General features: G+C 33.4%; 1 protein-coding gene across 1 annotated transcript in view; it reads left to right on the top strand.

Annotated features, from left to right (window-relative positions):
• The window catches only part of PCDH7 (protocadherin 7), a 265,687-nt gene that overhangs the window by 116,804 nt on the left and 123,110 nt on the right, over nucleotides 1–25,773 (top strand). The window contains exon 2 of the mRNA XM_066317140.1: nucleotides 7,177–7,393. Within this exon, the coding sequence (XP_066173237.1) occupies nucleotides 7,177–7,393 (217 nt within the window). The remainder of the gene's footprint in view (nucleotides 1–7,176; nucleotides 7,394–25,773) is intronic.

The raw sequence follows: 25,773 nt of genomic DNA, 5'->3' as shown, positions 1-25,773 counted from the left end.
AGACAGGAGCTGAGAGACACAACACTCTGTGAACTAATATCCCTGAAGTAGTTTCAGGCAGCATATTCTCTGCTGAAAACCAAAGAAAACAAAACAAACTCCAGGAAAGGCATGCTTTCAGCAATATTTCAGCAAAAGATGATATCACAGCAAAGTTTGAGAGAAAGTAAGCCAAGAACATGAAGGTATGAATGAGTAGTGAGTATTACCAGATACTGGACACTTAGCTAAAAGAAGGCTTTTATATTGTTCTAATAATAGATTTGAGTCAAAGAAGTGTTCAGAAGATTTCAAGGGAAATTACTAGAAAGTAGAATACTGGAATCCAATTAATTGAGTTCAGAAAAAAAAAACTCTAGATACACTGAAGTTCTGTTTAATCTTCATGAAAGACATAGGAAAAGCTTCTGTTTTAAGAAAATAGAAAGAGATATGATAAAAATCTTAATTCATGTTGTAATTGTTCTTGGTGAGAGAAAATGCTACTTCAATCCATTTCATTTTGCAGTAGAAGAATAGGAGAGCACTTCAGTGTCATAGGTGCTTTATGTTTATAATGTTCAAACAATTGGACACTGAAGAGATAACAAAAACACATTTTTATGAACAGTCAAAAGGGTATGTTAAAATAATTTTGACCATCTCTAATGCAGAATCTAATTTATTCTTGGTTTCTTTATGCTCACATTTCAATAGCTAGCAAGAGCTCTTGTGATATGCTAAGAATATTGGCCTAAAAGCCTTCTAAGGTTTTGTCTGTGCCCTTTTCAAAATGAGCTTGTGTGTTGTATTTTGATATGAAGATTCTCACATGAAAGAGTATTGTATCTTTGAGAGTATCTTTGAGTGAGAAATGTTCTTCATATTACTGGCTCTTCTCTGGTGATATTCACTGAGATAAAGAAATCCATTTTATTTGTTTATTTACGAACAAGAATTATTAGGAATTTACTTAATGAATGTAGGTAGGTGAATAAAAATAATTTTGGTCTGCTCAGAAGTAATTGTGATTCAGAAAGGGAAGTTTAGATAACAGGAAACAAAATGTATTTGAGAAAAGTGCTAAACTTAAAAGGCATAAAAGATGTTTGAATGGTACACTATGATGTCCATAATGTAAAATGAATTATGAAATATTATCTCTTAATAGAAAATCTTAACATGCAGCCTTGGGCTTAAACAAATAGATATTAGTGGATGCATATTTCAGCTTTATACAGAACAAAAAAAAAAAAGTGCTTCTGGTTCATGACCGGAACACCACTACTGCAAGATAAATTAACAAAAGTGAAAGCAAGATAAATGAAAATAAGATTATTAAAGTTCATCACAGGAGATGTCTGCTGCAGAGCTGTAATATCAAAGTATTTCTTTTTTTTTAAATTTTAGTCCTGTTTAAAGTTACAATTGTCACTGCATTTTGATAAATATTTAAAAAAATATTTTTTTATTTGTATCATTCTCATCTTTTAGTCCGCTATTCTAATACTAATCTCAGATATTTCAGTCCCCTCACTGAAAAAATAATGCTTGTATAATTTAATTTCCTGCCAATTTTACATTAACTGATGATGGGAGTTTAAAACAGTAGAAATATGTGATTTGAATAGGGAAAAGAGTTGTGTGGGTTGAAACTATTCATGCAGAATAGGAATCATTCGTTAATATTTTGTTTGTCTTCCAACAAGCTTCCAGCAATTAAGAATGAATAGAAAGAAAAGGATAATTACATGTTTTATCAAAATTCAAGTGCTAAAGAAACAATTTGAATTTACGTGATCAGTTGATGCATCTCTTCTGCCTGTTTTTCATATCTACCCTATGCACACCTAAGAGTGACTGTATTAGTCTTACAGCTTGACGTTGATTGACTTTCTGAAGCTAACAGGAATTATAATATTATTTAGTCCTGACTCATCGCCATTGATTTTCATGCTTGGTACAAACAGAAAATACAGAAATTCCCTTGAAACTGGAGGGAAACCTCGTTTCTTATTAGAGTTGCAAAAGTGCAGAACAGCTTTCTCAGAAAGACCATGGAGTCTCCATTCCTGCAGATACTGAAAACCTGACTGGTCACATCCCTGGGCAAAGTGCTCTAACTGACTTGACTTTGAGCAGGAGAGTCAGACTAGATGGTCTCCAGCTGGCTCTTAGGCCAATTTAAATCCCTGCAAATACCCCAAGATATCATACACTGTCAAAGTGGAAGGTCATCTGATTTGAAAGTCAGGGAAAAATAAAAACTTCAATTCCTGATGTTCCAGGGGTTTGGTTAATGTCCAAGCTAATGATGAACAAACTGTTAGAAACACTTGAAATACTATGGCATGCTTTAGCTTGATTCTCAGTTTACACTAATGTTTTAATGCTTCATCTTGGATTGCATTTTACAGTTGATTAAAATGTTTTCCATCCTTATGGTTTTGAGATGTAGTTATTGTGACCACAGGAAGGCCTGGAAGTCTTACTATCTTTGCCCAAGTGTTAAGCAATTAAGATATTTGTACTTTAGTGCATGCACTTTGTACACAGAATAAGTAGTGAAGTAACTGGCTGAGAAAAGGTTGATGGCTGCAAGCTTAGCTCTCTAAACAATTGAACAGAAAAATGATTTACTCTGCCACCCCCTTACTACATTCCAAATGCACCAATTTTTAAACAATGCTTATAATGTTGACCAAATACAATCTGTGAGCAGTGTGAAATATCAGGAATTATAATGCAAAACTTCAAACTTTGGGATATAAAAAAACCAAACTCTTGTAATGGAGGAAAAAACTGTCACAATTAAGCCTTGTGGAACTATATGGATATATTGCTTTTTACCAAGTCTTTTCAAACTCTGTCCCTAATGTCAAGCTCCAGAACTGGGGCTCTTCACATATTGAAAATATAGTTTTTGTTTCCAGCTTCGATAGGGATGAATTATTTAATACAGGTAAAGATAAACTCTGTACCATAGAAGAGCTCATATACTCATAGAAGAGCTCATGTACCATAATAGAACTCAATTACTACAGATAGCAGGGAGTATATGTCTTTGGCATTGCAGTGTTTTTTGTTCTGTGGATGAGCGGAAAAGAAACTATCCCATTTAAGAAATACAATTGAAACAAGGAAAAAATGGGTATACCGCTGAAGTATAATGCAAAGATGTATCTTTTCTCTGTGATCTGCTAATCTCCAAGATCAGATGCAATTAGGAAGAACTCCATATGCTGTTCTAAGAAAATGTATCAGTTTTCCGAGCGTGAAAATTATCAAACCCACAGTCTTCTTACTAAATCTACAGTCTTCTTACTAAACCTGAATATCATAAGCCCCTACCAAAGGGCTAATAAAGGCTGAAGGTTGTTTTTTTTTCCTGCATGGACAAATTGAACAATTGTAGATTTATTTAGGTAAAATAACTCTACCATGTTGACTCACAGTGGTGACAGACGCAGCTGTGTTAATGTTGTGCATTGAAAATCAATAAAGCTAAACATAACCCTCTCCCCCTCATACGTGCCTTAATTTGAAAGCACTTGGAAATTTCTTATGTCCATTTTTCTGGGAAATTGCTGATGCAATTTTATAAAAGGTAGAACAAAATTTAGTATGCAGTCTGTCTTTACTTGTTAAAGTGGAGCTTACTAGCCTTATTTTTTGCATTGCAATAAATGCATAAGAAACCCAACATTTTACCAGTAACTTTTTGTAAATATTAATGCTGGTATTCATAATCTTTCCCTCTTGTTTGTTTCATTAATATGCCGTTTTATGTGAAATCTCAGCTGCTTTGCAGATTAGGATATAAAAAATGATTAAAGTGTATGAAAAAAGTTCTTGGTTTTGGAGGGGGCTTATTGCATTCATAGAAACTAATGCATAAGTACTATTTATTATGTGTTAGTATTCTAGAGTTCATAACTTAGTTCATAGAGATTTAAACTCATTTAACTTAAATGCTCTTATTAGCAACAATTAAAGGACTAATATGAGTTTCATGAACAGTAACATGTACATGCATATGCAGGGTTTTTCCAGAGGCATTTTAGAGTTATCCCACACTGCTGTGTTTTTATCAACTTTATCTCTATCATGTCCTAGTTTTTTTGGGTGTAAAAATAAGGTGTCATAATTAATTTAGCCCAAATGTTCAATGTAAAAACTCAGTATCTTTTATAACTGATAGTTCTGCTCTGATAAATTTTTATCCAGATTATACTGTCTAAAGTATATGGTAATTTACATATCAGAGATGATGACATGTGGGGAACAGTCATCAATTTATTTTTTTTACTCTTAAAATTCTTTATATTAATCACTAGTATTTCTAACTATGCAGATAACAGACATATATTATGATCCAAATATATTTATTCTTATTGGCAAAGGACAGGCCATGATGTTACTCCATGAGGCTGTATTCCTTCAAAATTGCAATATATTTGCCTGAGAAGGTCTGGTTCTCAGAGGTAATGCAGTAGAAAGGTCAGAATTCTGATGTTTATACTGAAAGTAGAAGTGTAATAAATCCTGCAAAATAGCGATTAGCATGCATGTCATTCTTTCAGAAAGAATTTTATCATCATTATGTCATTCTCATTGATATTCTGTGGAAAGGGCTGAACTGGCTCTACTGAGTTGAATGCTCTATGTGTTAGTTTTGTGTTAGATAATTCCTATTCACTACAGCACTTAAGAAAAAAGCAAGATTAACACCCAGATCTGTGTAAAAACTATTATTAACAACTTAGTAAAAGTACCTCAAATTTCTTTTAGTTTCAAGGACATGTGGTGATGTTCTTAGGGAATTTTCAGCCTCAGCTACAAAACAGTCCAACTTTGCATCTGTCACATCTCTTCCCTACATGCCAGTTAGGTAAGGCATATAGCTTTTAAAGAATATGTGAAAATGAACAGGATGCTTCTAAATCTTTTATAACTTGTTCCAAAACTTATTTTAGATAACTTTGCTATGATTTTTATGGCAACTACAGATGTGACAAACAGGTGTTCTGTCCTTGTGATCTAGTTGAGACATATTTCCAAGAAATCAATAAGAAATGGAACATAAAGTTGCAAATATTTGATGACTCTTTTTTCTAATTCCCATCTTAAGTTACATCACTGTTCTTGCAGGAAATGTAGATGATGCAAAATCCTTCTGGTGCTGAGGAATACAGCCAGTGCAGGTAGCCTGGTGAGCAGCTGCAGTGGGAGCTCTGGGTGTTGGCAGCCCTGGGCAAGAGGCCGTGGAGAACTAAGCCTTTGCATACAAAGGGGATGGGCATAGGTGCCCATCCAGATGACCACACGCTCAGAGACACTGCAGAAGCTGAAGAGCCTAATACTTCCATCGACTTAAACTATGAAAATATAACAGCCCAATATTTCCTGTGCCAGCTTGAGCTGTTACTTTTTTAATATGGTTATAGAATCAAGATCAAATTACTTTAAGGATTGGGAAATCTGAGACTCTGCTATAGGAAATTTGAGGTCAAGCCAGTAAGGAAACCTAAGATGACTGTGAATTTGAGGTGTGTAGATGCCAAAAGGCCTTGCTCAATTAGTCCAAATGTGACGTCCAGAATAGTATGATATTCAGGAATAGTTTATGGGATGGTCCAAGTGAATTCAAATCTCTGAGACTCACAATTTGTGTCACTGGTCCACAAGTAATTGATGCATAGTTACAGATTACAGTATTTGCATGAAGTATTTCATTGCATCAGTTACAGTAAAGCATTTCTGATAAATGCTACCTGTTTAAACTTTTGATATACTTGCGCTGGGAGGGTTTAGCATTATATTTGTTGTCCAACCTGTCTATCATCAGCACTAACTACCTTTGTATCTTCAAAGTTTTGTACCTTAAAAAGAATTTTGTACCCTCAAAATGAAACTCCACCTGCCCCTCTACTTGTAAATCTGGTGTGAACTTCTGCTCTTCAGGGCTTGTGTGAGTGGTTGCAGTTGCTGTTTTCTCCCTCTGGCCTGCATATATATTTACATCCTATAGTGACTACAATTGCCAGTGGCAGTGATGTATGCCAATGTCTCATTCTAACTTAGGGCTTGAAATACGTCTGAATCCAAAGGGCAGCACTGTCAAACACCCAATTTTAAACACAGGAAAATTTGCATGGTGTCTCATAAAATGAATCTATTGATGTTTGCTTCAGAAGGTGCTTTCTAGAACAGCAGACACTTTTCTGTGGTTCTCTAGCCTTGTGAACAGCAAGTTATTTCAAATGCGTCATTAAATTATTTTAAATGTATCACTGCTGCTTGAGTGTAGTTCAAATCCTAGGAGAATCGCCTAACTTCTCACTGAAAACCCTGCATGTCCTCAGCATCCTCTGAAATGTGAAGGATTGACTCTACCACTTCCTGGGATTCTCACTGGTGCCAGGGTTCAGCATGTAGGCTTCCAGAGCAACAGTAATATCTGTCATTTTGAATGAATACAAATCTCTAACAATCCATGTTTGTACAGTCCCAGTGGAAGCATGTTGTGTCAGCTGTGCTTGTGGTACTTTAAAGGCTTTATTAAGTCAGCTGGCAACACACCCTGTCTCCAGGCACTGGCTTTCATGGCAAAGGACCTATGAGAATATTTTTGTCCTTTTTTTTTTTTTTTTTTTTTTTTTTTTTTTTTTTTTTTTTTTCCCCCCACTCCTTTCTCATGTTAACTAGCTGTCAGAAACACAGGTAGTAAATTTAGAGAAATTTTATGGTTGTGTTGCTATGTTCATAATACTCCCAATATAGTTTACAGATGAGCATTTTTACCCACCCACACAATGTTACACAATCATGTGCACACACTGCCAAGTACCTTTATGCAGTCTGATATTAATTCTGATTAACTTATTACAACTGATTGATAGAGAAACTGTAGAAAATTTATAAATAATTATTACTCTCTTTCTTAGCCCATGTAGCCATTGAAAGGAAGATATGATAAACTGTGTGAATGTTCTGGACAATGTATTACAGTAAAAGCCCATGCATACCCTGTCCAGTGGCCTTTTATGTAAGAACTGTACTTTCTGCTTGCTTTAATGTAGACAAAACTGTTTAATTGGTAAATGTTAAAATATTAGCTTGCTTAAGTCATGTTTTGAGAATCAGTTGTTCAAAGACTGAACTTTGCAGTGACATTCAGAATCTTTTCTCTTGCAGCCGTTTCGTAGAGTGACGTTTTCTGTTGTGAGTCAGCCTCAGGACCCGCATCAAGGGTCATTGCAGAGTTGCTATGACAGCGGTCTGGAGGAGTCAGAAACACCAAGCAGTAAGAGTTCATCAGGGCCAAGGCTGGGTGCCCTTCCACTCCCAGAGGACAACTACGAAAGGACTACGCCGGATGGCAGTGTTGGTGAGGCAGAGCATATGGAAAATGGTAGGGGCAAACACGACATTCACACACATAATCTCACTAGTAAGTGATACTAAGTAGACTTTTGAAAGGTCAGTCCAAAAAAGACCCATAAATAAATATATTAAATAATTAATATTGTAATTATTTGATCTTAAAAGTTTGTTAAAATGCAGGTATGCAAGATAATGGAACATAAGACCAATTAAAATAGCTCTTTTTTTTTTTAGGTGACTTAAAATCTATACTGCAGAAGCAGTTAAAACACTGAAAAAATATCAGTAAAGGTCTGGGGAAATGGTAATTGAATAAAATTACACGCTTTTCATTTTAGATAAAAGAACATAAAGGACATATATTCTCATTTCCTTCCATTTTTGATTCAAAACATACTTAGAAAATTTCCCAGAATGTAATATATACAGAATCAGGAAAAAAAAACCAAAACATTTTAAAACCCCGCTCTAGAGAATTCTCTTTTCCCAAAAAATATTGTATAGGCTGTCTTCAAAATAAAACCCATTGTAAGGTCCATTCTTCATTATTCAGAATAGAAGAACATTACTTTTCTTTTCTTCCCGCTTTTTTTTTGTACAGTACTTTTACAACATCTCATTTGAATTCAGGGTCCATTTATGTAGAGGGGAAAATGTTAAATACTTATTTATTCCATAGAAATTCTCCTATTATTAAAAACCAAAAAATGCTAATATAAGTCTCAGGTTAGGTTATGTTTTTCTTTCTTTATGAAACTATTCAGGATTAAAAAAACCAAAAAGATTTATTCATTTTGAAATATATTTTATAAAACACAGATATTTCAATGCTCTCCACTTTTTGACCTTGATCTAAAATTTTATGAAGTCAGAAACGGACTTCATTGTATTTTTATTTGCCCATAAATAACAAAATAAATTAATGCATGTCAAAGTGTACAGATTATTGATAATCAAAGAAATAACAGAAAATTTCTAATTTAATTGTAATAGGTGGGTACCTGCAAGAAGGGTGGTGTATTTTTTTTTGTCACAGAATGAATTAATTAGTATGGCAAAGTGCATGTTAGTTGTTCAGAGATTATAATACTGAATAATTGTTCTTTGGGTTATGTCTTATCTGAGATAGACATGTCAGCCCATGTTGCTATGTTATTTTTCATGGTAAGATATTTCCAAATCCAATAATATATTACTGAAGAATAGCTACAGCAGTCTACATATGCTTAAAGTGTATATCCCAATAGCAAAAAAATTATTTGACTGAAAAGGAAGATAGTACTATCCATATAAAGATATATTAGGTTATGTATGTTTATACATTTGCATTTATATATTCTCCCTGGTTGTTTATATGAATATATTTGTTTATCTTTTATTTTTCTGGGGATGTGGTAGGGGAGAAAAAGTGATAATGGTATTACTGGAAAAAAAATGTCAGGAAAAAAAACATTATAGAGTTTTTACCTAAATTGGGCCGGTTATTTTATTGACTGTTTTGTAGTGAGATTTTGTGGTTAGCATAAAAAAATCAAATAATTTATCAATTCCCTTGACATACAGAAATGTAGAGAATTTGTAGACATGAAGTTCTAAGTTCAGAAAGTATTTTGACATGGGATATGCCTGATCCACCCTGGAGAAACTGTAGAATCACAAATGAATATAATTTTTAATGCATTTTAATGCAATGGAAAAGAAAATCACACTAATGGAAGTGTAATTGAAAACAAAAAGTGCTTGAACAGTGTCATAAGTTAAAGCAAAATAGCTTAAGTTTTTGTATTGATGCAAAAGTTTGAATTACATTCTAAAACTTAAAACATTTTGGATTTTTTTTCTTTAATAGTTTATTTTTTATTTTGTAGGATAATTTATTTGATTTCGTTTTGAAAATAATATTCTAAAATTAATAGATAGAAACATAGAGGTAGATAAATATATTAGGTTATGGTGAATGAAAAAAAATTGCCAGTAAAAATTTTTGCATGGTAAGACATGCATAGAATTAGGATTACCTCCTCCTTTATAAAACCTTGAACAGAAACCTTTAAAATTTGGGTGATATTGTGGTGAAAATTATACTCTATGGACTTCTGGATTTTGCTGTCACATTTTAAAGATACGATTTCAACAGTGGCATGTCATCTACCTCCCAAAATTTCTGTTAACATTAATCTGCAAATAATGATGGAACAGAATGGAATGTACTTTTGATGCTTCATATGTGTAGTACCTGATATTTGAGTGAGACTTTTCTGTCATATGATTCTTAAGTCCACTTGTATTTTAACTGTTGCATTGTTCAAATTCTTATAATGTAGTCTTCAATATTAATAGATCATTCTGACAGACATTGATTTGAATTTGAAGTCTGTCAATCATTCATCACATTTAATTGGACACTAGGTAATTTGCAGTGTTTGGCTAGATTATGTTTTAGTCAGGATTTATAGTGGATTTTTATGAAGATTTGCCATGGAAACAGTATTTTGGAAGGGATCTTAGTTAATATTTTTTACTTCAAATATTTGCAATTTAATTTTAGTTGGTGTGAAACAATAAAATTATAACTAATGTCTTTTCATTTTAGAATTTAAAATAATAATCTTCAGCGCAGCACATGAAAACTGCCAATATATTTTCTTCTTTTTTTTCAAGCCTAGATATTTAAGGAAAATAAGTATTCTTTATAGTTAAGGCAAATGTAAGAAGGCTCAGTTCACAGGCAGAGTATATGGGAAATTCAACTTTCTGTTTGCTGTGAAGAGTTTCTTTAAATTTTCTCAGTTGAGAATAAAACTCTGGAAATTTGGAAAAAAAGGGTAAGGGGGTTGATTTTCTTAGAATATGGTGTACATTGCCCACCAGCCTACATGACTGTCAGATGTAGATTGAAGTTTTATTCTGCTGATTAGCTGTGGTGTCAGATGTGGGAGAAAAAAAAAAAAAAAAAAAGAAAGAAAAAAGAAATGTTAGCAGATTGACTGTGAAAATTCAGTATGCAAAGATCTTGTTAATTAGTAAAATCTGCAGAACCAAAAGTAACTTCTGAGCTAATTTATCCCCTGCCCTTGGAGCTTTCCTTACAAGGAAATTCTGCTCATATGTGCAGCCTTCTCTGATTTTGCTGTTAGAATGATACTGTCTTAATATAAATTGCACAATAATTTTCTGAAGAACATTTCCATTACATTCATATTTGTATATCAAGGGCAAATAGATTACCATGGTAAATTAGTTTCCTGGTCTTTTGTCATAGCTTTCTAGTTTTGACCGTGCCTAATACAACATCTCAGAAGAAAATTTTAAAAAACCCTGTGACAGAAACTTCCAGAATGACTTTTCCTCTTGACTCTATAAGTTAATAGTCAGCATGTGATTTTCTAAATAATAATAACAAGACTACTAAAACACCATTAATTTACCACAAGCCAAGTTACTGACCTGAAGTATGTCTTTCAACAGTGAAATCCTCTGAAGGTTACCAAAATTGTTTTGGGTTTGCTTGGGGTTTTTTTACCTCTTTTTTAACTGTTTTAGTGACTATTCCTTTTTTCATTATCAGGAAGAGCATGGAAGCATTCCATTTTACTTTTTAAATACTGTGGATTGTTCTGTTTCCTTAAAATTTACCTTTCCTCTAAATCTTCCTAGGTTCTATTTCTTCTAGCAAAGGCAGGGATAGCTGGAGATGTGTTCTCACAATTTGAGGAATGGACAAGACAGCCTTTTCATACTAATTCCCATGTTATTAATTACAGATAAGATCTTTAAACAGAGCTTTCATTGTTCTGTTTCATTTCCCTTCACCTGGTTCTCTTAGGTCTCTCTCAGGTTTCTTGCAGCTCTCAGAAATGTTTCATTATATTCCTTCTCTCTACCCCCTGATTTCTGTTTTTAAATGCATGTAATGGTATAATCAGTTTTAATTTTTGTTTAATTTAGCTAGGTGACCTATAGTGATGAAACTGCAGGACTGCAGGTTATGGCTTGTATGATCTTCCCTCGAGATTTGTTTCCATGCAGTCCTAATTAAACTGTCTGCCACACCTGAGATACCTGCCTTAAAGCTAGCTCAGGTACTTCTACATGAACATGTCTTTGATCTGCAGTGCAGAATTTTAAGTTAGCTCATGTTTCAATATCAAACAGGGTTGGAGAAGAGCAGATATGTCTGTGAAAGAAGGAAAATAAAGGGATGGTTTACAGCTTCCATTTTTGTAGAGAGAAATGGAGTAAAGAAAGATTAAGTGGCATGTCTGAAGTCACAGATAAAGTAAGGAGCAGAGCTTAAAAAGGAGCTCAGAATTTTTGTGATTCAGTTGCTTGACTCCCACAAAGAAATCAGTAGATAAATTACTCTCTGACTGACACATGAAGAAATAAAAGCCAGGGAGAAGAAGTGCCTTACCTCGGTTCATAGTCTGATAATATGCTCCATTTTCAATGATAATTTCAGATTTAGACTGCAAGTGTCAAAGTTCCCCCATCAGTATAGGGAAGGGGTCCATAATGTACTAAATGATGACTTGAAAACGCAAAGTGAATTTTGACAATTAATAAATGTAATTAATTTTATCTATAAGGGCATTCTTTCATTTTTACTTGTGAAATAGATTCTTAATCTGTTCTTTGGACAAAAGTGTAAGGAAAAGAATCTATTAATTTAGAGAACCTGTGTTTACAGAATCTATTTTTATTTGGCTTTTTATAATGCAAATAACACAGCCTAATGTTCTTGAATAACTGCCCTTATTGTATAATGGCAAACAGACTCATTGACTTATTTCAGAGAATGACTGCATTTTTGCAGTTCCCATTATTTTCAAATGCTCTTTTCTCTTGAATTCAGGTCATAAAATTGCATGAGAATAATTTGTTTTAAAATTGGGTCCTGAAAATGTTGATGTAAGTAGTCCATCTGAGAGGCTGAGACAGCAAAGGTTTTCAATGTAGTGATTACACAGTAAAAGTTCCATTTTTGTTTGGTTGGTTTCTTTTTATTCTGTCATGGCTGATACATCTGCTTTTTCTTAAATATCACCCTGCATGCATGAACCCAAAATGCAAGAATGTGCTGCAAGAATTATTACATAATACAAATATGTTAGGATTCTTGTCCTTGTTTCTGATGAATCCTAACCTATAATTAGGCACATGATGAATTTTGGATTCTGTAACACTAGCAACATACATGGTAATGTTTTGGAACACATACATATTCAGTGATGAATTATATCTTGAAGCAGGTTTTTTTTTTTTTTTTTTGAGAATACAGCATTCTGATAAGATCTGTGAAAAGACATTTTATAAGACCAAAAAAAAGAAGACCAGCTTGTAAGACAGAAGACAAACTGTTCAGGAATCCCTGATACACTAGTGCAGCGCAATGTAAGGCAGGGAACCTGGCTGAGAAGAACATTGTCTGCTTTTCTCCTTGATTTTTTTTCATTTCAGATCTTTACTGTGTTCCTTTAGATGACTTTACCCCATATGTCTGTGAATTTTTTCAACAGAGGAATAAGTTTGATAGCCTATATGCACATTAATACTTTAAGTTTCAAAACTATATTGTGTCTATTCTTTAAGAGTTTTGAAGCGTTATGTATATATACTTGAAATAGAAATTAGGGAAATACATTTTGTGTCAAATTTCTAGTGCTGATATATGTTTTTACATATATGCTTACTTCATTGAGGTAATAATTTACCACACAAAGTTGAGAAGTTAGTTTATTCGTTGTATGTCATTGCACTAAGGTTTATTGTATATTAACTACTACTCTGTGTTTACATTTGGCTTCAAATGCACAGTGCAAAGTAAAGCACTTTACACCAAATATACACCAAATATGATCAGAAATAGCTCTCATTGAAGACAACAGAACAATTTTTTATATCTTCTCTAATTACCTTGACTGTCCAGACAAATATCAACAACTTCTCTATTCTGTTCGTGAGGTGTACCTGAGTTTGCTGTGAATGGTTTTCTGCTTGATCAGGATTTTAACTGCTCAGAGAACATATGCTTGGATCTGCTGGAATCAAAGAAGGAATGCGTATTTCTGTATTGGAAATCCACCCCCACACATTGGTAGCAAAACAAAGTATTCAGCACTTTTCTGATTTTCTGAATAGAATTGTATGTCTCTTCCTGTTCCCTCAGTTGCTTTCTCATTGTATTTGCCCTAGCTCCTTCTGGACTGCAGAGTGAACAGCATGTGCCTCTTTTCTGAAAAAATCGTATTATAGGAATTCTTCCTCCACTCCTGATTTCAGTATCCTGCTCTTAAAAAGAAAATGCACACAGCAATAACTGTTCACCACGGTTAAAAATAGCCTATTGATACCAGATAACTTGAAATGCCATGTACTAAATCTTTGATTTCTTTTATTACCCTTTAAAAAACGAACTCCATGTTTGCATTCCATCACTTTTTAAGCAATACTTTGAAAGTGGAGGAAGACTTTGGATTTTTAAAGAACCAAATAATAACCAGATATAACCTGCAGTTATGTCTTATAGGATGAAGCAGTGAGGGAAGAGTTTGTATGTACATGTGGGTGTGCACACTTGTACACATCTCAGTGAGTCAGTTCTCACTGCAAATACTCATGAGATCTAGACAGTTGCAGTTATATAACCTGCCTCATCTATGAATTTCAAATCAATTCACTGAGGTGGATAAGAACAAACATGCTAAACTGACAAGTGGAGAACTAAATGATCAGAAAGTAAAGCAGTATGTCCACTGTCATGCTGTGAATTGATCCAAACGTTGTGCACCCCTCAAAAAGTGATAATTTGAACATCAACTTCCAGTTTGATGAAGGTTTTGCAACCGACTTAGTGAAGTTAGGCTTTTGTCCAAGTCTTCTGTGCCAGCTGCTAGCTCAGGCAGCCTCCTACTGATGCAGATTGCAGAACTCCCTTTGATACTGTCGCAGTCCTCAATGTAGATGGAAGGCAAAATGCATTCCAAAATTTACAGACTCAAGGAAGAACAGACATCTGGTTTATGAATGGAATATTTAGCAACCTTTGCATCCAAGGCAGGCTCTTTCCTGAAAAAAAACCTAATGCAAAGATTCAACGGAAATTTATTTTTCCTCTGTTCCGATGAGTCCTTTCAACATACTGTATTTCCCAGTTGGCTTTATTTAATGACAGATTCTTCAGTTTCCTGGACAACATTAGATCCTTCTATTTCTTCAAATCTGCAATATAATGGATATTCGGTATAATGAAGATCCAAACCAAACGTTTTATAAGGGTATTTCATCTTAATTTCAGTGAAAAATACTTTTTCCTCTAAATATGGAAAATATAGGTAATGTGTAAGGCTAGAGCAAAGATCATCTGGTGGCCAAAATAAGGTGCTCAGGGAAAAATATAGCAGGAGAAATAAACTGATTTGTTTTCCAAGTAGTCTTCTATACATCAGCAGTTGGGAATTCTGATTCCCTGAGCTACATAATGTGCATTTAGTAATCTTTACCCTTTTACATATTCAAATTTGTCCAGTTTCCATTGCATGCAACTCTTAATATCTCTTTTTCCAAATGAGAGTTTTCAAAGTGATTGTGTGTCCCATAAGTCTTGGATTGGACAAAGGAAAACCAAATTTCCTAGCCTGTAAGGGAGCAGTAGATAGAAATTTTTTTCATGAGAATGTATTGATTTGCACCCATACTAACATTTGTTGTTGCATAAGAGGCTCTTCATTCAGTTATTATTGCAAAAGATTTAAACCCCAAAAAATTGAAGGGAAGTGTATCTCTTATGTGTGTATCTCCTATGTATTTTAGAAAATTTAAAGGTAAGTTTAGTCTGCTTAAATCTACAGAATAGTATTTAAAGGAATTAGAAGCTCCAGTATGATATGTGCCATCTATAGTTCTGGAAGTTCTATTCTAGATTTATATTTTATAACTTATTTTCAGAGAAATGGAACTGTTTCTGTGATGACAAGAGGATTTAAATGCCAGCATAATATGAATTCAGATATTTAAGTATTCCTGAATATTATTACAGTATCGCCTACGTTGTTGATTTTTTTTTTTTTTTTTTGCTTCAACAGCAACCCAGCATTTGATGTGAATCCCAACTCAAATGTCTTGAATAAGTAAAAAAAAAAATATGGCTTATGCTAAAACAAGAAATACATTAGAATTTTTAGGATATTACTTCAATTTGTTTGTACAGTAACTTAATATTTCAGGGCTTCTTGACTTGTTTTGGACAAGGGACAACAATAACAACAAAATCCCCACTACCAAAACACTCCAACAACACTCCAACTGGGATTTTATGCTCCAACAGAATTTTTGCACACACACACACACAAAAAAAAGAGTCAGCATTTATTATGTAAGTATTAAGTAATCAGTATTTTATGTAAGTATTAAGTAATCAGTATTTTATAAGATGCTTTCTTTTCCTGTAGACTAGAGTAATAAATTTTATTATTGTTAATTGGAAATCTTTTATTGTAGATAACTTGCCATTCATGTTTAAAAGATCTACCCAATCTTATACAGCTTTTAAGAAAGGAAAAAATCATCATTCAATAAATAAATAAAGATTGTACTTCTTTTTCTAATGTAAAACAGGAAATTATGACATAAATGTAAACTTCTATTTGGATAATAGGAAAAGTAAAATGTGAAGGCAGTGAAGGAAGAAAAGTATAGATAATTAATTTATACTGATTACTGTGTGCCCTTTTGCTATCCAATGTGCCTATATGAGCTTCTCCAACTTACTTGTTTTAATCTGATTTTTAGCTATATCTAAGGAACAAGTGAGCCCTGAAGATCCCTGCAGGGGCCTTTGTTCTTTTAATAAGCAATCTGCATTATTTCATCAGAAAGGGAAGAAAAATCAAAGTGTATCATATTTAAAATTGCGTGTAAACAAGTCATAGGACTCTTTCACGAAAGTGTTAGATTTCTTCCCCAATATTTTTACGTCAGATTTATTTTCTTGATCCAAGGATTCATCTGTCTTTTTCTGAAATTGTAATAGTTCTATAAATACCAATAGTGGCCACAGAGGGAATTCTGGGAAAAGGTTTTTTTAAATTAAATGTTGTGAATTCAAAAGGTGTATAGTGTTTGTGTTCTGCTGTCCTATTGTCTTTAAGGTTTTTCAGCTGCACAGTCAGTGGTTTTCTTATGTAGTTGTTCTGCTCAAATTAATTCATATTTTCTTTGAAGAGGAAAATCTGTCCCTTTTGGGGGCAGTGCAATGAGATTCACATCATCATGAGATATTGAAGTAACATTATCAGTGGAATATGACATTGCAAATTTTATTACTAAGAGAAGGCAAGAAGAGTTCATGTAATTTTTTACCTTCTACTGTTGATAGTCAATAACAGAAACTTCTCTGAGTGGAGAATAGAAACCTAATAGTTTTCTTAAACAAAGTATTTGAGAGATAAACTTATATATGCACGGTATGCTATTTTATTAATGTATCTCAATATCTAATTCTATTAACAGTGGCCATCATTCCCTGATAATGAATTAGAAAATTTTTGCTAGCATTCTTTTCATATTCTGCTACATATTGTAGTAATAATATAGGGATTATTGTAATATATCAGTAGATTTGACAGATCTGGAAATGTGCTTGCTTTAGGTATCTCATACACAGCTATTATTTGAGCATGTGAGATAGTAATAAAGTATGCTTGTTTTCTAGGTTTCTGGTGGTCACTTTGGCTAAGGGGGTTAAATGGACAAAAGAACAGTAACATGAGTAACACTGTTACATATGCTGATTTTTTAAATATAAGAAATCTAAGTATTTTAGTTGTGTTTGAGGATGTCTGATTAAATACCCTACAGCATGATTAATATATTGTATTTAATGCAGTTTCATTATTCAGTTAAACTATTTTTGGTAACAAAATGGTGAGTGAAGGTAGTTAAAATGAGACCCGCTTAATTAGATGTACAAAAAGCTTTCATGCTTATTGAAAACTGTAATAGCATGATGAAAGAAATTTTGTAATGATATAGAAAGCATGTAAGGAAAAAAAAAAAAAAAAAAAAAAAAAGCAGTCCTGGAGAAGTGAAAAAATGGGACATGTGAGAATATAGAAGGAGCCTGAACAGTATGACTCAAGAGTCAAGTAATCTACCTGGATGACTCACAGACTTCCTGAAGCCCTCTTTCCAGCACAGTGAAGCAGAAGAGGAGAGAAACAGCATGGACTTTGGTTCTACTATTAGCATGCTCCAGATAGCCCTCACATATTTTAGCAATCAATACTGGCCTGAGAAAAGCTGTAAGAAAAACAGAATTTAATAATTTGACACCATATTATCTTTTCATTTTCTTGGAAGCAATTTTAAAATAATATATTCTGCCCATAGTTCTCTACTTGGATGACACCAAAAGACAAAGGGTAAAGGGTAATGTGAAAAAATCAGATTTAAGCTACACCAAAATGTCTTTATATCTTTTTTATTCAATATGATTGACTCAACAGCAGTGTTCAAGGGGCTTGAATGGAATTGATTTTTCCCACCCATTGTTTCCTCCCATACTGGAAATGGTATTATCTGCAGAATTAAACTTTGGGAAATAACAATGCCATAAGAAGCTTGCTCACAGAGAATGATGAAACAAAATAGCTGTGAGAGTCAAAGAAGAATACATCCTAAATTTTATAAATGACAGTACAGAGGACAGGCTCTATACTGCCACAGCACACCGTTCCTAACAAAGGATGTTGCTTAGAGGCAGAGCTCTCTTGCCAGGAGCATGGATATGGAAACTGGAGACACAGTCAGATCTAATCTCACAAACAGTAATGGGAAAATGCAGACAAACCCAAGATGCCCCCAAAGGTTTAGATAAGTGAATATTTTTCTCTTGCTTTTCTCTTCAAAAGGAGACAATTGCCTTTAGCTTTTAGCAGGTAGAGTCCCACATGCTGTTGTTCATGCTATGAATTTTAATTAGAAAAACTTTTCCAAAACATAAAGAAAGATGTTATCCTGAAGTTTCTTGATAAATGTTATCAAAAATGTTATGTTAATTGAGGAACTTATAAAACTAAAATATTCTCTCTACCACCTCTCCTCTCTGCCTGGTACTGTTGTATTTTCTCTCATAGGTAACAAACATTTGGAAGGTTCTTTTTCAGAAGGGCCTAACCAAACAAACTGACAAGACAAATTTGTTTATTACTGTGAAGATAAATAGTAAAAGAATTGAATCCAGTTCAGCAGTGATAGAAAGTCATTACTTTCAGGTGACAGTTAACTGGCTTGTATAAAATGAGTTAGCACTGTGAGACTATTGCCCACTGGAGAGATGCTCATGCCCCCACAAGCATTAACTAGCATCCTGTTGAGACTGTCAGCTCAGGAAAGAGGAGAGCAAAGAACAACTGAGGTAAAAGGATCTGATACAAAGTCCATTAGTCTTTGAATAACAATGCCTGCCAAGTGCTGCTTTCTGGGCTGGTTTTATATCATGGACAGAGTGTTCTGTCTACTCACAACCTGGTACTTCCTATCAGCACTAGGTTTATGTGGAAAGAGGAAATCCACATAGGGCTGAACTTCAGCAGTGGATTAAAATAGTTTCACACATAATTGTAATGAAGGGCACGAGTCATGGCATAAGCTTCAAAGCAGAATTGATTCCTATATTTCTTAATGTTTCTATTAATCCAATTTTAAATGTTCTTAAGTGAACAATTTCACATCACCTCAATGTAAGAGGTGCTTTAGTAATACTACAATGTGAAATGCTTACTTTTGCCTCCTGGAAAGTAATGATACTATACAATATTGGAACTCAGGAATGCTTGTTCTCTATTTGCTGAAAAAAATGTTAGTTGTTCTTTGTCAAGAAAGACTGGAAAACAGAATTAAAAAAAAAAAAAAGAAAGCCAACAAAAAATACCCCCAAAAAAAACCCAAAAAAAACCCCCAAACCAAAAAAGAAATCTGCTATCTAGATTTTTAACCAACTCTAATCTCCTGCAAAAAAGAAAGTTTTTCCAAAAATTTACCATATTGATTTACTATTTTCTCTCACAAATATTTCTTGAAAGTCTCTTGTTAAGTGAATTTCCCATTTCCTTGATTACGTCTTCAATAAATAACCCCCTAATTTCCAATTATCAAAATTCATGTATATATTCCCATAAGTGTGTCCAATACAGTTTCCAAACAGGAAAAGACCAAACAAGTCTTGAAAGAGAAATTGAACATGAAGAAATTCCACTAAAGGTAATTTTAAAAGTGTTGATTTTTTCCCTCTGTTCACTGACAAAATCTCAGAGGGCAGTCCCTGCGTTATGCCTCATAATTTGGTGTCAAAATCTCTAAATGTGTTGAGCACTGAGAGAACATTGTGGGACTTTCTTGCATCATCTTTTTTACTAGTAATTGCAAAGGGATTATCAATTTACAAAAATAAACAATGAACTCATTTAGACAGTCTAAATCTGAGTTATTCTTTCCTTTCCAGGTCTCGCACAGGACTAGAATTTCTTTAGCATGATGCTACAATAAGTGCTTCTTTTTCCAGAGGAACTACAGTCCATAAAAGGGATAAAATATTTGAGCATACAGTATTTCTGAGATATTGCTATAACAAAATAGATTAAAAATTCATTCACATTACTGTGTAAAGATGGGATTTACAACCATTATAAACAGCTAAATATAGTTCCACCCTTAAGGCCCTATATTTTGCAAATGCTCTTCACTTAGCTGGCATTTTATACTGAGATATCATGAAAACACTGCAAGTTGTATCTGTTCAACCAGACAAACCATTATTTATGAGTTTCAAATGACAAGATTGTAACTAATGCTATCAGTACGGGTGTAGAATTGTAACATATATCTAAACCTGTTATATTTTATGCTTATTGGATTGCAGACACTTTGGATTGAATACTGTATGCTTCAACACATTGTTTAATCCTACAAGTCTCAAGATGCTCACATATATAATAGAATATTACTGTCAGAATCAGTTGAACGCCCCTATAAGAAAAACAGATATTAGATTGACTTCAAAGCAAAATACAAACATATACAAATTTCTGATAATTTTTATTTGACTTCACATATTTTTATCTCTTTTCCATATTTCTGTGCTTCATTCATAGCCTCTGAAGTCTGGATCTTTGTGTATAACTTTCTCATAACTTCCATATATGTGCCTTTAGAAAAAATAATAAAGCTGGGCAAGCTGGTGCTTCTGTGTATGCAACAAGACACTTCCTTGGGAAGCAGAGAAAAAAAATGTAAAAAGTTGAAATTATTAATAAAGATAATTATAATTATATTTTTCCTATAAAATAATGTCATATTTCTGTTGAAAAAGACTCCTTATATTTTTTTCAGCCCTATTTATGTATACAGTCAGGGACAAAATAATGTGACATTTTCTCTTTTAGCATTTTATTAAATCCTGGTGACCTTAGTGATGTTTTGTGACATGAAAGGTCTGGCAAAATACATGAATATATGTGCCTTTCAAGCCTCTGATCCCTAAGATACTTATAAAATTATTTTCAAGTAAAGCACATAAAGAACTATTTAGATTTTCTTCAATTTTCTAGTAGGTAAGAGTTTTTGTGAAAGTCTTGGTGAATTTCCTACTCTTGGAAATCTAAACCTGAACAGCCTGTGAACTCTTGTCACTTACTACTCTAGCTAACTAGAGAGAATCGTTTTTATCAGTTTAGCAGATCTGTCTTGCAAAGACACTACCTTGGGTGAATGAGAAAATAAAACCAGAAATGCTTCTGAAATAAGAGGCCCAAATAATGGGTTTCAAAAAATAAAAAGTTGGACAACTATTTACAGGTAAATAAAATGGCACCTATGTTCAAATCTCAGTGATTAATCAGCAACTCAGGTAGCCAAATAGAAATCTTTGCAGGAGAAGCAGTTGCATAGTGCTGCATCAGCAAGAAACAAGCTGTTTCCACTTTTGAGTCCAACTTAAGAATTCATTTCACAGCATGATTTGGAATAGATATTTGGAGATTGAGAGTCCAGATTCTGTTTTCAGCTCTGCCACAATCACCACGAAAAAATGAAAAAAAAAAAAATCTTTACGAAACATGCAAAATACATTTCAGAAAATAAATAGGAAGTTCTTTGTAAAGATCAGTGAGCTTCCTGAAGGGAAAGCTGCTGATAATTGCCAATTTCAAATTACTTCCAAGTTTTAGTTTGATTAAGCTCAACCTTTATTCCAACTATTCTCATCTTCTGAATAATCTCTCTATATTCATGTTGATTTGAAAGCACAGAATTTGTCAACAAAAGGAGAAAAATATTAAAAATGAAGAAAAGGGAGCTGTAGAGGCTTGATACGGACCAATAGATTAATTTTTCTAAATAAATATATTTCCCCAGAGTAAATAAGCTAAGCTTTACATGAATACCGTGTTGATTTTAAAAATCAATGCTTAATTCCAACACAATTGCTCTGACCCTTTCCAAGCCTTGCTGGTCTTTCCATCCCCCACTGAGGAGTTATTTGTTGGTAACAAGTACATCTAATATCTGAAGCAGGAGGGAAGAAGTTTACAAAGTTTCCTTTACTCCAGCAAAATTTCTGAAAGGCCTTTCCTAAGTTTGGCTGAAATTTCATGCCATAGAGTAGTTTCCAGAATTTGGAGAAGTGTTTGTAATTCAGGTGCTTGGCTTAAATGAACCTGTTGAGCCATAACTTACCTTTATTGTAATGTGTAGGAGTGTTATAGATAGCAACATAGTGAAGGCTATTTTGGTGAATGTTTTAATATGCTTAAAGAATAATTACACTTTTCTTATACATTAATAAATAGCTAAAATTGTAATTAAGACAATGTCAAACCATTCCTCAAGATGTTTCAAAAATATTTTTTAAGCTTTCTAGTCGAGTGGATTATTAATTGATAATATTGGAGTTCAAAGCAAGAAGTGGTGCCTTTAGTGAAGATGTGTGTTAGTGAAGATGCCTCTTTGTGCTTCAGAAAAGCAGATTTATGTTTAATTTTTTAAATTAAGTTTTTAATAAGTTCAAAGATACTATGTGGTCTGCAAACCTTTCAGAAACATATCAGCCAACATAGCTTTATCACTTACATTTTAGATTTGTCATAAGAAATGAAAAACTTGCAGTCGATGATTATGTGACAACAGTATAACCACTAATGTGAGAATGACTTCAACGAAAGTAACATTCCAACATTAATTATAATAAATGACATTCTTTAGCTGGAGAAAATCAACGGGGCATTTTATATTTATACTAGAATTATACCTAACTTTCTACATTTCAGAGTGCCATAAATCTAGCATTTTAATTTTTTTTCTATGTTCATTCAAAGGTTAAGTTCAGCTAAGAATACTGATAATCCAACGTAGAAAAAAATAACACATTACATGTTTCCTTAAAGCAGTTTTTAAAAAGAAAATGGATTTCAATTATTTCAAGCACATAAATACTTTCATGTACACCACAAAGCTTTTCTATTCCATCCTTCTCCTGAATTAGAGTAGTCTGTTTTCCTTGAGTGATGGATAGTGCTCTGCTTCCAGAAGATCATATATGCTTCTCTCCCAGTGTGTCTTTACCATAAACCATGGTATGGTATCATTATATAATTATTTATGGAAGTGCTTATCACAGCCCTGGTGACAGAATTACAACTGTTTTCATGATGAAATCTCACTTACTTTTCTGCATTTTTATGCATATTAAATGCGACTTTACAAGATTTTCTTATGCTCAAGGTGGTAGTTTTTAATCCTTCTGTAGAGATAGCACAACCCCCCTCCAAAAAAAAAAAAAAAAAAAAAAACAAAAAACCCACAAAAAAAAAAAAAACCAAAAAAAACCCCAAAAAACCCCCCAAAACCCACCAGGAAACAACAACAACAAATTCCTTACAAAACCCTGAATTCTCAGAAGATATTGTAATTCTAAATTTTCATTGTTTTTTGGCGTATTTTTGGCAGGAAGGAGGGTTTGGGGGGCTGGTGGGTCTTTTGGGGGTAAGTATGGGTGTTTTTTTGATTATTTTTTCCTAGAAAAAAAAAAGTTACAGAAATCTTGTTATAGTCAAAGATGATTGAAATAATTCTTCTCTCCAGAACTGAGTTCTATGTATGAAAAGAATAATCTCTCCTTCATATTTCAGGCAATAATAGTGTACAGCATATATTTTTATAAATGGCTTGCTTGAATATGCATACTTTTGAGGACTTAAGACTTTCCAATCCTTTTTTTTTTTTTTTTTTTCATTATAGAGTTTTGCTAATAATGTGGATTACTCTTTTGAAAAATGGCATAATCATTGGAGTTAACTTTGCATTGTGTAATTACTTTAATTTTTTCTCTTTTTTAATGGTATATGAAAAAATATGAAGGGTAAATCCCATTATTTGTAATATATCTTTCTTCTCTGGAAAAAACTGGGGTTTTTTTCTCAATTTCTAGTTACATCTGGTGGCTTTGTAGCTTTTCCTCTTGCTCTGTAAAGATTTTTGTAGTCAATAGTTGATTATGCTAATAGTGAATGAAATTATTTGGCTTTGAGTGTAATAAATAGAAAAATACTTTGGTCTCTTGTGAGTGTTACCCTTACCTCATGATGATAATATATCATGTAGCTTATTAGCCTTGCAGGGGTACAGAAATAAAACAGCGGGGTATGCTGCAGGAGAAATATTTATATCACTGCATGGTGGTTTCCTGACTCATAGTAAAATGTCATGCAAACCACTAATATCAAATCAAGACATCTATAAAAATAATTTACAAGTTTTTTTCACCTGCTGGTTTGGAGAACTGAGAATTAAAGCCTCAGAGCAAAAAGTAACATAGAGATAATAGCTTTTCCTTTCTACCTGTCCTAACCAAATCTACCATGAAAAGATATTGCTATAAATAAGATCTAGTAGATCACTTGGTTCTTTGTTGGACCACGCCATAATGTCTGTTTTTAGGAGAAAGGGAGGCTGAGAGGTGAACCTGTTTCTATCTGCAGCTTCCTGGGGAGGAAAAGTGGAAAAGGGGATGCTGAGCTCTTTTTGCTGGGATCCAGTGACAAGGATGCATGGAAATGTCTCAAAGCTTTGCCAGGGGAGGTTTGGACTGGACATTAGGAAATTTTTCTTTACTGAGTGTGTAGTCGAACATTGGATCAGGCTTCCTAGAGAGGTGATCAATTCCAGGCCTGTAAGTGTCAAGGAGCTGTTTGGGCAACGCTCTTAAGCAACGTGTTTTAACTTTTCATTAAACTAGATGATAATTGTAAGTCTATCCCTTCCTACTACAACTGTTCTATTCTAATCACAAAAAATTTTAATGTAACACAAAGGAATGTTGTGTGTAAGGAGACACAAAAATGAAGGACTAAAGAGGAAAGAAATCCAGATCTAAACCCTACATTTTTTTTGTGAGCTTTTCTTTTATTTTCATAGTATGTTTTCCAGATCTCTTTTTTAAGGATGTTTGGTTCAGAATGCATTTCTAAAGCTTGGATTTTTTAAAATTTCTCGTAAAACAATGAAACTTACTCTAATGTGACTAGTGTTTATTTTCAATATAATACATACTTAAAATCATGTTGCAATAATTTTCTCAAAAGATAGGAAACATTTATTTTGTGCTGCATAGTTTTACTGAAGGAAACTGCAACAATAAAAAGTTCTTTAGATGCAAATACCCTTTAAAAATATTGTATTTGAGATTTATTTACTGAAGGAAACTACAACAATAAAAAGTGCTTTAGATGCAAATACCCTTTTAAAAATATTATATTTGAGATTTATTTTTTTCATAAAATAGAAGCTGTAGTGACTGGAAGAGGTCTCCCACTCAGCAGTCCCATTCTCTCATAAACTTTATTGTATATTTCATGTTGTAAATTTGTTGAGTTCCAATTTAAAGCCATTATCATAAAAGAAAAGCCAAATTCTACAGCTCCCTTGTAAGATTGACAGGAACTACAAGTTTGAAGATGAAAAATATCAATCAGTTCACTCCTTTTTTTTCCATATGTCCTTAGGGTTTTTTTCTATCCCAGGGCTATGAGATAATTCAGATTTCTAAGTAAAAAAGGTTTTATTGTTCAAGCCTTCCTGTATTAGCAATCACCAATCCAATGATCTTCCCCTGTATCTATGACATGTGAGGTCGAGCCATCCTTTTCTCCCCCCTGTTTTTCTGTTGACAGCTAATATCAAAATTAAGTCTTGGAAAATGATTCAGAAGATTGTAGATGAAGAGTTACATGGGCAGGTTTTTTTACCTGAGTTGTTAACACAGATGACTTCATGTGTAATATGCAAATCTAGGTGCATGTATTTAGATATATATTTATAGAGAGGGAATGTACATAGTAGAAAAAGTGTTTACAA

The sequence above is a fragment of the Sylvia atricapilla genome, chromosome 4, assembly GCF_009819655.1.
Source record: "Sylvia atricapilla isolate bSylAtr1 chromosome 4, bSylAtr1.pri, whole genome shotgun sequence".
NCBI lineage: Eukaryota > Metazoa > Chordata > Aves > Passeriformes > Sylviidae > Sylvia > Sylvia atricapilla.
This window is presented reverse-complemented; position numbering and strand designations above follow the sequence as displayed.